The following is a 12,197-nucleotide window of genomic DNA, read 5'->3' as shown; positions in this document are numbered from 1 at the left end:
GCACTTGGAAGGAACTTTTTGCAATGGGTGTAAAGCGGATTTTCAGGAAATCCCTGCGGGCGAGGGAAGTGCATGCCACCCTTTGGCAGGTAAGCCCTGGGGAGGGAAACCAGTTGTCTGCTAATTACCCGCACCTGGAAACTCCAGCTGAGCAACCCCCTGGACTGTATAAAGGGTGAACTAAATGTGGCAGAAGCGGGCTTGTTGTGAGCCAAAGCTATGATGAACTTGAAGCCCCTGAGACCCCTTGGGTGGGGCTCTGAAGGACTTCTCCCACCAGAGCCCATATGAGAGTGGGGGTCAAATCCGTGGAGCTTATTCGCACGCGTGCAGGGCTCTGTGATTGGTTTGACTGTTTCCTCTGCAGTGGAATAAAATAGGCTTACACAGGGAGTGCGGTGCGGTACCTTTTATAGCTGGCCAATTCCATTGGGTATGATCCCCGAGGGGGAAAGCAAGCAGGCCCCTTTAGGCAGCATGGGCGGAGCCCCCATCTGCCCCTTCCACCCACCCCGGCCCGGAGGAGCCCCTCCCCCACCATGTGGCCAGAGAAGCCCTGGGCCAGCAGGAGCCCTGAGCACCCCCCCCAGCGCCCAGGCCACACCTCCCCAGACCCCAAGCCGCCCCGTGGGGAAAAGCTCTTGTCTCTTCTCTTCTGGACGAAGAACCTGAGCTTTTGACAGGCGCCATGCAGGTTCCCGGGGCGGCCAGGTTCATCAGTAATCTCTCTGGAGTCCTGGGCGATTGCTGATGAACCCAGGAAGCTGAATAGCACATTCCTCCTCCACCCCCGAACCTGCATAGGGCATAATAATAAGCAAAAACGTCCCCTGCCAAACCCTGTAACTGGCGTTCGGCAGCAGCCTCCCCTGGCGGATTATGCCCGCCGTGCATGTTAGGCAGTCTGTCTTTTCTGGGAATTACATAGGGAAGCATTCGGCCTGGGAACACAAGCTCTGGCTTTTGGTTTGCCAGTGGGTGCTTCTCTCTGCCCCTCCCACTCCGTGTGAGCGGTGGGTGGGGTCAGAGGCTGAGTGGGGCAGAGCTGTGGGGGAAAGGAGCGGAGCAGGGGCTGGGGCCTCAGGGGAAGGGGCGGAAGAGGGGCAGGGCGCCAGGGCCCATAAAAGTCTAATCCGGCCCTGCTTGAGTCTTGGAGCACCCACAGAATCGGCACCTATGCCTGGGAACATCCCAGTCAGAAGGGAGAGAGATGCGGACCCAAGACAGGGGCTGGCGGGGGAAAGAAGGTTGAATGCGGGGGCCCTTGCCAAACTGCTAAGGGGCAAGACAGGTGCAGTTGCCCCGAGCTGCGACAGCTAGCTCTTTGACTGCTGTCCCTTTGGGGGTGGGGGCTCTTTGTTTTGTGCCTGTACAGCACCTAGCGCAGTGGGGTGCTACTCCATGAGATGGGCTCCTCGGTGCTCTAATTAACTCCCCTGGGAGGTGGCGGGCGGCAGCAGGGATCAGGGAAGGGATGGATAACCAAGTGGAGAAGATGGGGCGTCACATTGAGGACTAAGCCGCAGGGTCTGGTGGTCAGGACGTTGGGCTGGGCCCAGGACAGCTGGGCTCCGTTCCTGTTCTGGTGCTGACCTCCATGATGGCCGGGTGGGCCCTTAATTGGCCGAGCACAGCGCGGTCTAAGGTTTGACTGGATGGCATTTGTCTGCCTATGGGAATGGCAGGAAGGGGGTGTGGAGCCTCCAGAGACCCGGGATAGGGGGTGCATTCAGATTTCCTGGCACGGGGGAATGAGGGTACACGGAGCATGAGGAGGATGGGAACTCATGGGGAGCTTGGCGCTATGCAAGAAGCCTGCAGCTGGTGCTCTTCACTTGGCCTAGAGGAGCAACGAAACATGCACCCAAGTGGATCCTTAGTGCTGTCTCTACACTGCAATGGAAGCCCTGGTGCAGACTCAGGTTTGAGCCCCAACCCCCCTTCCGTCTACACACAAATCTCTCAGTCTTGGACCTAGGGTCCTAGGGCCCTGCGGGGTTGGAAGGGCTGAGCCCAGCCAGGATCCAGGCTTCAAGACTCCGATCCCAGGGAGAATTTCCCAGAGGTCCCGTTTCAGCCCAACCCAGGCCCATTGGGGTGACCCCTCTTCCTTTAGGGCACAGGACTCCAGGAGTGTGAGGACCCCAATGACCCCCCACCCCCAACTCGCAGCCCACAGCCTGGCTCATTTCAGGCAGAAACAAGCCCATGGGGCCACCCCAGCTGCCAGCCTTTCTAAGGGGATGGAAAAGCACAGATCCACTGGGGGGAGGAGACACTGCGACCCCGCTACTCAAGGAAATCCCGGGATCAGGGTTCAGCGGGAGTTAAGAAATCAGCTGCTGTGGTTATGGGGTGTCGTGTTAACCCCTTCTCTACTGGAAGCTGCTCTCCCAGGAAAAGACTGGTTTCTGCAGGGTTAGGGGCACTGATCCCAGATGAGACTTTAATTATCCTCTTGTGAGGGGGGTGTGCATGGTGGATGGGGGCAGACAGTCTGTCATCCCCATGCAGGACAAGGCAGATAAAGGGGATGCCCAGTGGAGTGACAAAGTCTTCTTCACACTCTGGCTTCAGTGATAGTGGCTGTGGGGGGCATTTGGATTCCCAGCCCATTGGGTGGGGCTTGTCTCATGCAGGTTCCTTCCTGGGTACGGTCAGCCGCAGCATTTCAGGGTGGTAGGGGCTGAATCAAATGTAAAATCAATCAAATGTAAAGTCAATCCAACCTGTCCCACCTGGCAGGAAGCCAGGTGAGGTTCCACCTGGCGACACAAAAGCCCGGGTTTAGTCCCCCTCCCTACTGGGCTACGCACCTGCTTACAGTGGCTGTATCAGTCAGTGGAACCCCCAGGCGGTTGTTAGCAGCCAGCCCCTGAATTTTCTCCCTGGAGGGGAGAAAATTCTCTTAATTGTGTTTGGTCTCCTGCCATCCCTCGCAAGTGGGGAAAAGTTCCCAGGCTTGATCTGCAAAGCCACCGGCTCGCCCTGACTCACGCCTCTCCTCTGCCGTGGTGGAGACAGGCGACTGCAGCCTGGCAGCTGTGAGCTCTGCTCCCAGCTGGCTGAGGACCATGTGCATCCCGTTAGATTTCTCACCCCCCCCCCATCTGACCTGCTGGTTTGCCTCATCCAGCTGTTACCTCTTGCCTTTTGAACTGCAAGCTCTTTGTCAGCTCCTAAGGACCTCAAGATACAGATTGTGGTGCATCAAGGACTGCACTGGGAGGGCAAGCTATCACTTCAGATGTGGTGGGGGTTTCTGGTCTTGCAAGTGGGCTAGGGGCTCTAGGAAAGCAAGCAGTCACAGTCAGTCCAGAGAAAGCCAGCTTAGTGCAAGGGTGAGTTGTTCCTCTCTGTCTCAGAGAGCAGCCTGCTTTGTCTCTCTCTGTTTTCAGTTTGTGGTGTGTGAGCATACTGAATTCTACGAAATGTAGTTGTGTTACATGGCAACCTTCCACTGAGAAGATTTATGCTTTTATTGAACATCTCGGCGTGTATGCCTAGAATATAATGCAAAGAAGTGCCTACGTCCCATTGAAATCAAGAGGGGAGACCATGGTGTATCATGGGAGAGGCAGGTGACCAGGGAGACAGGCCTAGAGAGGAGAATGGGAGCATACGTGAACCACAACTTCGATGAGGCACCGCTGCAAATATTTCTGTTGTTGGCCAAAATGTTTTAGCATTAGAAATTTCCCTGAAAAGTTAAAATTTTCCATGGAGGGGAAAAAAAACCCAAAAGAAAACCCTCTTTTCCAGCCTGCTCTTCTGAAGACTGATTGATGTGGAGTCTCCAGTGCACCACAAGGTCGGATCTCTGGTTGAAGCTGCTGCCTCAGTGGGGGCATGAATTGCATTGTTTGCCGGCATGGACTCTCCCATGCATTGCAAGGTTGAAACGTAGGCCAAAGCCTTTCCCGCAGCATGAGTACCTGTAGGCTGCTCGCCCATATGGCCACGCTGGTGGGCGAGCAGGTTAGAGCGTCTGCTGAAGGTCCTGCTGCAGTCGAGGCAGTGGTAAGGTCTCTCCGCCACCCGGTGTTTTCGCAGGGCTGGGCCTCTCTTCTGGGGCCGGAGAGCGCTGGGTCAGGTCGGAGCGTCGGCTGAAGCTTTTCCCACCCTCGTGGCATTTGTCGGGCCTCTCTCCCGTGTGCCCTGCCGGTGCTCGATTAGGGCCGAGGCGTCGAATCTTTTCCCAGAGCTGGTACAGACAGGGCTTTTCCCCCGCAATGGGCCCTCCCGGGCTGCCCGCCGGCCGAAGCTTTTTCTGCAGTTGGGTCGCTCCCCCTCATGGGCCCTTTGGTGCACGGTGAGCTTGGCTCTCTGGCTGAAGCCCATTCCACAGTCAGGACACAAAAAGGGGCGCTTGCCTGTGTGGACCCTCCGGTGCATCGCGAGGCTGAATCCTTTCCTGCAGTCCTGGCAAGCGTAGGGACTCTCTCCGGGGTGGAATTGCTGGTGCTTCGTCTGGGCCGAGTTCTCGGCAAAGCATTTCCTGGATTCTGGACACTGGAAAGGGTTCCTCTGAAGGTCAGGGCATTTGTAGGGCCTCTCTTCCATGTGGAACCTCTGATGTGCCATGAGGGTTGACCGCCGAACAAAACTTCTCCAGCAGTCGGGGCACTGACAAGGTTTCTGCCTCAAGAAGATTCTCTGCTGGATGGCGAGGGCTACGCTCTGATATTGTGGAGGCACCGAGTTTTGCTGGGGGCTTTCCCCACATCTATGGGATGCCTCTTCCAGGTGGGTTCTCAGATGGAGCATCTCTTGTGAGCCCTGCCCACGTTCAGCGCTTGCTTTTCCCGTCCCTCTGTTGTGCTTCCCCTTAAGATCCAGGAGCTCTTTGAGTTTCTTGAAACATCCCTCTTCAGGAGAGGATTTACCCTCTCTCTCCCCGAGCAGGTTTTCCCACTGCTCCTCCGACCTGCCCTGACTCGCGCTAGCTCCTCCCTGGCAAATGTTCCCCTGGGACCTTCCTGCAAACCTCCCATGTGGTTCTGCTGACTCAGGGCCTCCCTGCTGGGGATTCTCCTCCTGGGTCTCACTGGCCGTCCCATCACCTGCTGGGGGAAGGAGAGAACCCTGCATGAGTCACGCCCTGTGCTAGGGAGGGAGGGGCCCTGTGGAAAGGGGATCGGCAAGGGTTTGTCACACAGGCAGAAGCTTTTGGATCAGCTGAACAGTCAGTAGCGGAATCTGCCCCAAACTTCTCCCCACAGCTGGCAATTAACGTGCTTCAGCATCGATACCATGGCACAGAGGATGGGGGAAGGGAGGGAATACCTGCTTGATGCACCCACAGCTATTCCTTTCGCTCCATGCGGGAGATCAGGTCAGGTTTAGGGATGGGGAATCTTGCCCAGGGGAAGAGAGAACAGGAGCGATCAGGGCTGGTTACAGATTCCTGGTTTCCTCGTTACACAGACAATACTGGGAAGATCCCAGCCCTATGTTGGCCGGCGAGGACCTGCAACCCGAATAGGTGGGAAATGCTCATGGTGACTTACCCAGCCAGGTCACATTCTCATAATTCTCCTGCATGACGTCCCTATAGAGGGCTCTCTGAGCGGGGTCCAGAAGAGCCCACTCCTCCGTGGTGAAATACACAGCCACCTCCTCGAAGGTCACTGCTTTTGCTGCAGCCATTCCCTTTTCCTGCCCTCAAGGAGGAACAGACAACCTGGAGTGAAACATAGACTTTCTTCTGCAGCCTGTTCGGCAAGAAGCGCAAATGGGGAAGTTTCAGCAGCGGCTTTAGTCCATTTTGCACCCATTTCCCTTTTGCACGCTCCCTGCAGACAAAAATTCTAGACTGTGCTGTTCGGATGTAATGCACGAGATGTGATTGCTTAAAATATCATCCTAAAGTTCGTCTCCTCGAGCCATATCCTGAATAAGAATCCTGTTTTTTACAAGTCCCAAGTGGACATCACTGGGGTTCAGTTCTGAGTGCCCAGAGTTTTTGATAATAGGCTATTTACCCAGGTGCCTGAATATGGATTCAGGAGACTAAATTTAGGCTCCTGAATTTAAAGATCCCAGCCTGTGTCTTTTTATTTCAGCACAATACCGCTCCCACACCAGGACTGAGATATTTTCAAACTCCTTAAATTTAACAACGTTAATGGGACCGTTCGCACAGTCCCAAACAAATGGGTGTGTGCGTTACCGGGCTCAGCTCCTCCATGAGGAAACAAACCTTACCAAGGGCGGAAATAATCTGTGTTCCCGCTCAAGACCAAATGCATCCGATGAAGTGAGCTGTAGCTCACGAAAGCTTATGCTCTAATAAATTTGTTAGTCTCTAAGGTGCCACAAGTACTCCTTTTCTTTTTGCGAATACAGACTAACACGGCTGCTACTCTGAAACCGCTCAAGAGACATTCACTCAACTCTCATAACAAATCTGCATCCAAACAAATTTTCACCAGATGACAGAGAGGAAAGCACCTGACCTAGGAATTCTCTCTCCATCAAATGTAAAATTTCCATCCCCAAAGGCGCTGGAATTGGTCAAACTCTGACAACATTCTTAAAATGGCAAAACATAATTCTCCCTACCTCCACAGCCCCTGCTCAGAACAAAGGCTAAGAGGTTTAGCCTGCATGTGGGACTCTTGACATGCTTAGAATCAATCTGTATGTGAGTGTTCACAGAACTGACCCCTAAGTGAGGACACAATTCTGATCAAAGGGGGGAAAAAGTTCAGTGTGTCCTGACCCAGAAGTCACCTACTACAGGACAGGCCCAACAAAGAAAATAACAGAACGCCACTAGCCATCACCTTCAGCCCCCAACTAAAACCTCTCCAACGCATCATCAAGGATCTACAACTTATCCTGAAGGACAACCCATCACTCTCACAGATCTTGGGAGACAGGCCAGTCCTTGCTTACAGACAGCCCCCCAACCTGAAGCAAATACTCACCAGTAACCACACACCAGAACCACTAACCCAGGAACCTATCCTTGCAACAAAGCCCGTTGCCAACTCTGTCCACATATCTATTCAGGGGACACCATCATAGGGCCTAATCACATCAGCCACACTATCAGAGGCTCGTTCACTTGCGCATCCACCAATGTGATATATAGATTCATAGATACTAAGGTCAGAAGGGACCATTCTGATCATCTAGTCCGACCTCCTGCACAGCGCAGGCCACAGAATCTCACCCACCCACTCCTACAAAAAACCTCACCTATGTCTGAGCTATTGAAGTCCTTAAATCATGGTTTAAAGACTTCAAGGAGCAGAGAAGCCTCCCTCAAGTCACCCATGCCCCATGCTACAGAGGAAGGCAAAAAACCTCCAGGGCCTCTCCAATCTGCCCTGGAGGAAAATTCCTTCCCGACCCCAAATATGGCGATGAGCTAAACCCTGAGCATATGGGCAAGATTCACCAGCCAGATACCCAGGAAAGAATTTTCTGTAGTAACTCAGATCCCAGCCATCTAATATCCCATCTCAGGGGATTAGTCCTATTTACCCTGAATATTTAAAGATCAATTATTTACCAAAATCCCATTATCCCATCATACCATCTCCTCCATAAACTTATCGAGTAGAATCTTAAAGCCAGATAGATCTTTTGCCCCCACTGCTTCCCTTGGAAGGCTATTCCAAAACTTCACTCCTCTGATGGTTAAAAACCTTCGTCTAATTTCAAGTCTAAACTTCCTGGTGGCCAGCTTATACCCATTTGTTCTTGTGTCCACATTGGGGCTGAGCTGAAATAATTCCTCTCCCTCTCCTGTATTTATCCCTCTGATATATTTATAGAGAGCAATCATATCTCCCCTCAACCTTCTTTTAGTTAGGCTAAACAAGCCAAGCTCCTTAAGTCTCCTTTCATAAGACAAGTTTTCCATTCCTTGGATCATCCTAGTAGCCCTTCTCTGTACCTGCTCCAGTTTGAATTCATCCTTTTTAAACATGAGAGACCAGAACTGCACACAGTATTCTAGGTGAGGTCTCACCAGTGCCTTGTATAATGGTACTAAAACCTCCTTATCCCTACTGGAAATGCCTCTCCTGATGCATCCCAAAACCGCATTCGCTTTTTTCACAGCCATATCACATTGGCAGCTCATAGTCATCCTATGATCAACCAATACTCCAAGGTCCTTCTCCTCTTCCATTACTTCTAATTGATGCGTCCCCAACTTATAACTAAAATTCTTGTTATTAATCCCTAAATGCATAACCTTACACTTCTCACTATTAAATTTCATCCTATTACTATTACTGCAGTTTACAAGGTCATCCAGATCCTCCTGTATAATATCCCGATCCTTCTCTGAATTGGCAATACCTCCCAGCTTTGTATCATCTGCAAACTTTATTAGCACACTCCCACTTTTTGTGCCAAGGTCAGTAATAAAAAGATTAAATAAGACTGGTCCCAAAACCAATCCCTGAGGAACTCCACTGGTAACCTCCCTCCAACCTGACAGTTCTCCTTTCAGTAGGACCCGTTGCAGTCTCCCCTTTAACCAATTCCTTATCCACCTTTTAATGTTCATATTGATCCCCATCTTCTCCAATTTAACTAATAATTCCCCATGTGGCACGGTATCAAATGCCTTACTGAAATCTAGGTAAATTAGATCCACTGCATTTCCTTTATCTAAAAAATCTGTTACTTTTTCAAAAAAGGATATCAGGTTGGTTTGGCACGATCTACCTTTTGTAAAACCATGTTGTATTTTGTCCCATTTACCATTGACTTCAATGTCCTTAACTAATTTCTCCTTCAAAATTTTTTCCAGGACCTTGCATACTACAGATGTCAAACTAACTGGCCTGTAGTTACCCGGATCACTTTTTTTTCCTTTCTTAAAAATAGGAACTATATTAGCAATTCTCCAATCATTCGGTTCTACTCCTGAGTTTACAGATTCATTAAAAATTCTTGCTAATGGGCTTGCAATTTCAGGTGCCAATTCCTTTAATATTCTTGGATGAAGATTATCTGGGCCCCCCGATTTAGTCCCATTAAGCTGTTTGAGTTTCGCTTCTACCTCAGATATGGTAATATCTACCTCCATATCCTCATTCCCATTTGTCATGCTACCATTATCCCCAAGATCCTCTTTAGCCTTATTAAAAACTGAGGCAAAGTATTTGTTTAGATATTGGGCCATGCCTAGATTATCTTTAACCTCCACTCCATCCTCAGTGTTTAGCGGCCCCACTTCTTCTTCCTTAGTTTTCTTCTTATTTATATGGCTATAGAACCTTTTACTATTGGTTTTAATTCCCTTTGCAAGGTCCAACTCTACTCGACTTTTAGCCTGTCTCACTTTATCCCTACATGTTCTGACCTCAATTAGGTAGCTTTCCTTGCTGATCTCTGCCATCTTCCACTCCCTGTATGCTTTCTGCTTCTTCTTAATCACCTCCCTTAGATGCTTGCTCATCCAGCTTGGTCTACAACTCCTTCCTATGAATTTTTTCCCCTTTCTTGGGATACAGGCTTCCGATAGCTTCTGCAGCTTTGATTTAAAGTAATCCCAGGCCTCCTCTACCTTTAGATCCATAAGTTCTTCAGTCCAATCCACTTCCCTAACTAATTTCCTTAATTTTTGAAAGTCAGCCCTTTTGAAATCAAAAACTCGAGTTGCAGATTTATTTTTGTTAATCCTTCCATTTAGTTTGAACTGAATTAGCTCATGAGCCAAGATTGTCCCCTACAACCATTTCTTCTATGAGGTCCTCGCTACTCACCAAAATTAAATCTAAAATGGCATCCCCTCTAGTCGGTTCAGCAACTACTTGATGAAGGAATCCATCAGCTATCGCATCTAGGAAAATCTGAGCCCTATTATTATTACTAGCACTGGTCCTCCAGTCTATATCTGGGAAGTTAAAGTCTCCCATGATCACACAGTTTCCATTAGTATTTACTTTATTAAAAACATTAAAAAGGGCTCTATCCATATCCAAAGTAGATCCCGGAGGTCTATAGCACACCCCAAGCACTATCGTAGGAGGGGCTTTACTAGTTTTCTTCCCCAATGTAATTTTTGCCCAGACGGACTCTGTCTTATCCATTGCATCGCTTCTTATTTCTTTACATTCTACCTCATCATTGATATACAATGCTACTCCACCACCTTTACCTTTATTTCTGTCTTTCCTAAACAGCACATACCCTTCAATACCTGTAGTCCAGTCATGACTACTATTCCACCATGTTTCTGTTATCCCTATAATATCCGGTTTCACTTCCTGCACCAGTAGCTCTAGTTCCTCCATTTTGTTACCTAGGCTCCTTGCACTGGTGTACAAACATCTTAATTTTTGCTGTTTGGCCTCGCTCACATTTTGCACCCTATTAGGCACAGTCATTCTACAGCCAGTATAACCTATTAGACTAGTATCCACACCGCCTTCGCTCCTTATAGACATTCTCCTACCCACGGCTGTATCCTTTCTTACTTCATCTTCTTCCCTCTCAATGTTAAAATCTGGTGTGGAGATTATCTGGACAGCTCCCAACCATCTCCCCCTAATTCCTAGTTTAAAGCTCTCTTTATCAGTTGTGCCAGCCTCGATCCTAGAAGTCTATTTCCTTCCCTACTCAGATGACGTCCATCCCGAGAGAACTGTCCTCTGTCCGTGAATGCCTCCCAGTGGCCATACATCCCAAGCCCTCCTTATAGCACCACTGCCTAAGCCATCTGTTGACAGTCAATCTTGTCACACCTTTGTTGCCCTTCTCTAGGAACAGGAAGGATCCCACTAAAGATCACCTGAGCCTCAATTTCCTTAAGCGTCTTCCCCAGCCTAGCATAGTCTCCCTTAATACTTTCCAGCGAGAATCTAGCCGTATCATTTGTTCCCACATGAAGGATAATTAGGGGATTCTTTCCCGCTCCCTTTAGGATCCTCTTCAACCTCAGGTCTACATCCCGTATCTTAGCACCCAGAAGACAGCACACCCTTCTATTCTCTGGATCAGCTCTAGTTACAGGCCTGTCTATTCTTCTCAATAAAGAGTCCCCTATCACATAGACCTGCCTTTTCCTGGTGACAGTGCTATTCTCCAGTCTCTCCCCTGTTCCCTCTGGCTGCAAGTTCTTTCCATTCCTATTTTCCCTTATAATCCTCTTCATCCCATCCTGTATCCTCCTGGGGCTCATATTTGGTGTAGTCTTCCTTGACTCTTCTGCTTTTCCTATAAGACTAGCCTCTCTTCTCTTCTTCCTTACCCTTCCACCTTCAACAAGTACCTGCTGAGCCCCTTCTTCATTTTCCAACTCTGCAAACCTGTTCCTAAGCTCTATTTCTCCTTCATTAGCCCGTCTTTTCCTCTGCCTGGTTCTTTTAGTCACATGCTTCCACTGACCACTTTCCTCACCCAGTCTCCCCTCAAAATTCCCCAGCCCTGCTTCCATCTGTGAGTCTGAGCTTTTCCCTTCAGATACCTCATATCTTTGCTCCATCATCTGCCCAAACCCCTTCCTAAACTCAACGAGATTTTCCACCTGCATCTCCAAACCTCGGATCTTTTCCTCCATCAGCTCTATCAGATGGCATTTCATGCACACAAAACTCTTACCAGGTCCCCCCTCCAGGATCATGTACATACCACAGCTTCCACATCCAGTCATCCTCAATGTGTCTTTCACTACAGGAGTCACTCCCACAGCTGCCTCCGTATCTGTCATCGCCTTCCCACCTAAATCCTGTTAATCTGGGAAACACAAGTCACACCAAAAAGACCACCCCCCCCCAGCAAAAACAAACCCCAAACAAGCACAATACAAACTCCCCTTGCCAACTCCCACTCAAACTCCCGTTTACAGCTCTGTTTGCTAGCTCCTGTGCCACTGCAGCTGTCTGTATGCCATCATGTGCCAGCAATGCCCCTCTACCATGTACATTGGTCAAACTGGACAGTCTCTACGTAAAAGAATAAATGGACACAAATCAGACGTCAAGAATTATAACATTCAAAAACCAGTTGGAGAACACTTCAATCTCTCCGGTCACTCGATTACAGACCTGAGGGTGGCTATCCTTCAAGAAAAAAACTTCAAAAACAGACTCCAACGAGAGACTGCTAAATTGGAATTAATTTGCAAACTGGATACAATTAATTCAGGCTTGAATAGAGACTGGGAATGGATGAGTCATTACACAAAGTAAAACTTTCCCCATGTTATTTCTCCCCCCCACCCCCCA

The 12,197-nt window shown here is 49.5% G+C and overlaps 2 protein-coding genes and 1 pseudogene across 2 annotated transcripts in view; 2 read left to right on the top strand and 1 right to left on the bottom strand.

Annotated features, from left to right (window-relative positions):
- The window catches only part of LOC119842653, a 1,040,433-nt pseudogene that overhangs the window by 738,658 nt on the left and 289,578 nt on the right, over nucleotides 1–12,197 (top strand).
- The window catches only part of LOC119843280 (zinc finger protein 585A-like), a 30,232-nt gene that overhangs the window by 8,277 nt on the left and 9,758 nt on the right, over nucleotides 1–12,197 (top strand). The window lies entirely within an intron of this gene.
- Nucleotides 3,398–5,920, bottom strand: LOC122456601 (zinc finger protein 197-like). The gene is made up of 2 exons (XM_043496979.1): nucleotides 5,511–5,920; nucleotides 3,398–5,066 (listed from the first exon to the last, which is right to left on the bottom strand). The coding sequence occupies exons 1-2, from the start codon at nucleotides 5,647–5,649 to the stop codon at nucleotides 4,090–4,092; spliced, it is 1,116 nt and encodes a 371-aa protein (XP_043352914.1). The 5' UTR covers nucleotides 5,650–5,920; the 3' UTR covers nucleotides 3,398–4,089.

Source organism: Dermochelys coriacea, chromosome 14, assembly GCF_009764565.3.
Source record: "Dermochelys coriacea isolate rDerCor1 chromosome 14, rDerCor1.pri.v4, whole genome shotgun sequence".
NCBI lineage: Eukaryota > Metazoa > Chordata > Testudines > Dermochelyidae > Dermochelys > Dermochelys coriacea.
The sequence above is the reverse complement of the archived record's forward strand: the minus strand, read 5'-3'. Positions and strand labels throughout refer to the sequence as shown.

Excerpts from the sequence above, each read along its gene's own strand:
- LOC122456601 (XM_043496979.1), bottom strand. The coding sequence starts at position 5,649 with ATGGCTGCAGCAAAAGCAGTGACCTTCGAGGAGGTGGCTGTGTATTTC. Across the intron at positions 5,067-5,510 it reads TGAGAATGTGACCTGGCTGG|CAGGTGATGGGACGGCCAGT; the intron begins GTAAGTCACCAT and ends TCCTTCCCCCAG.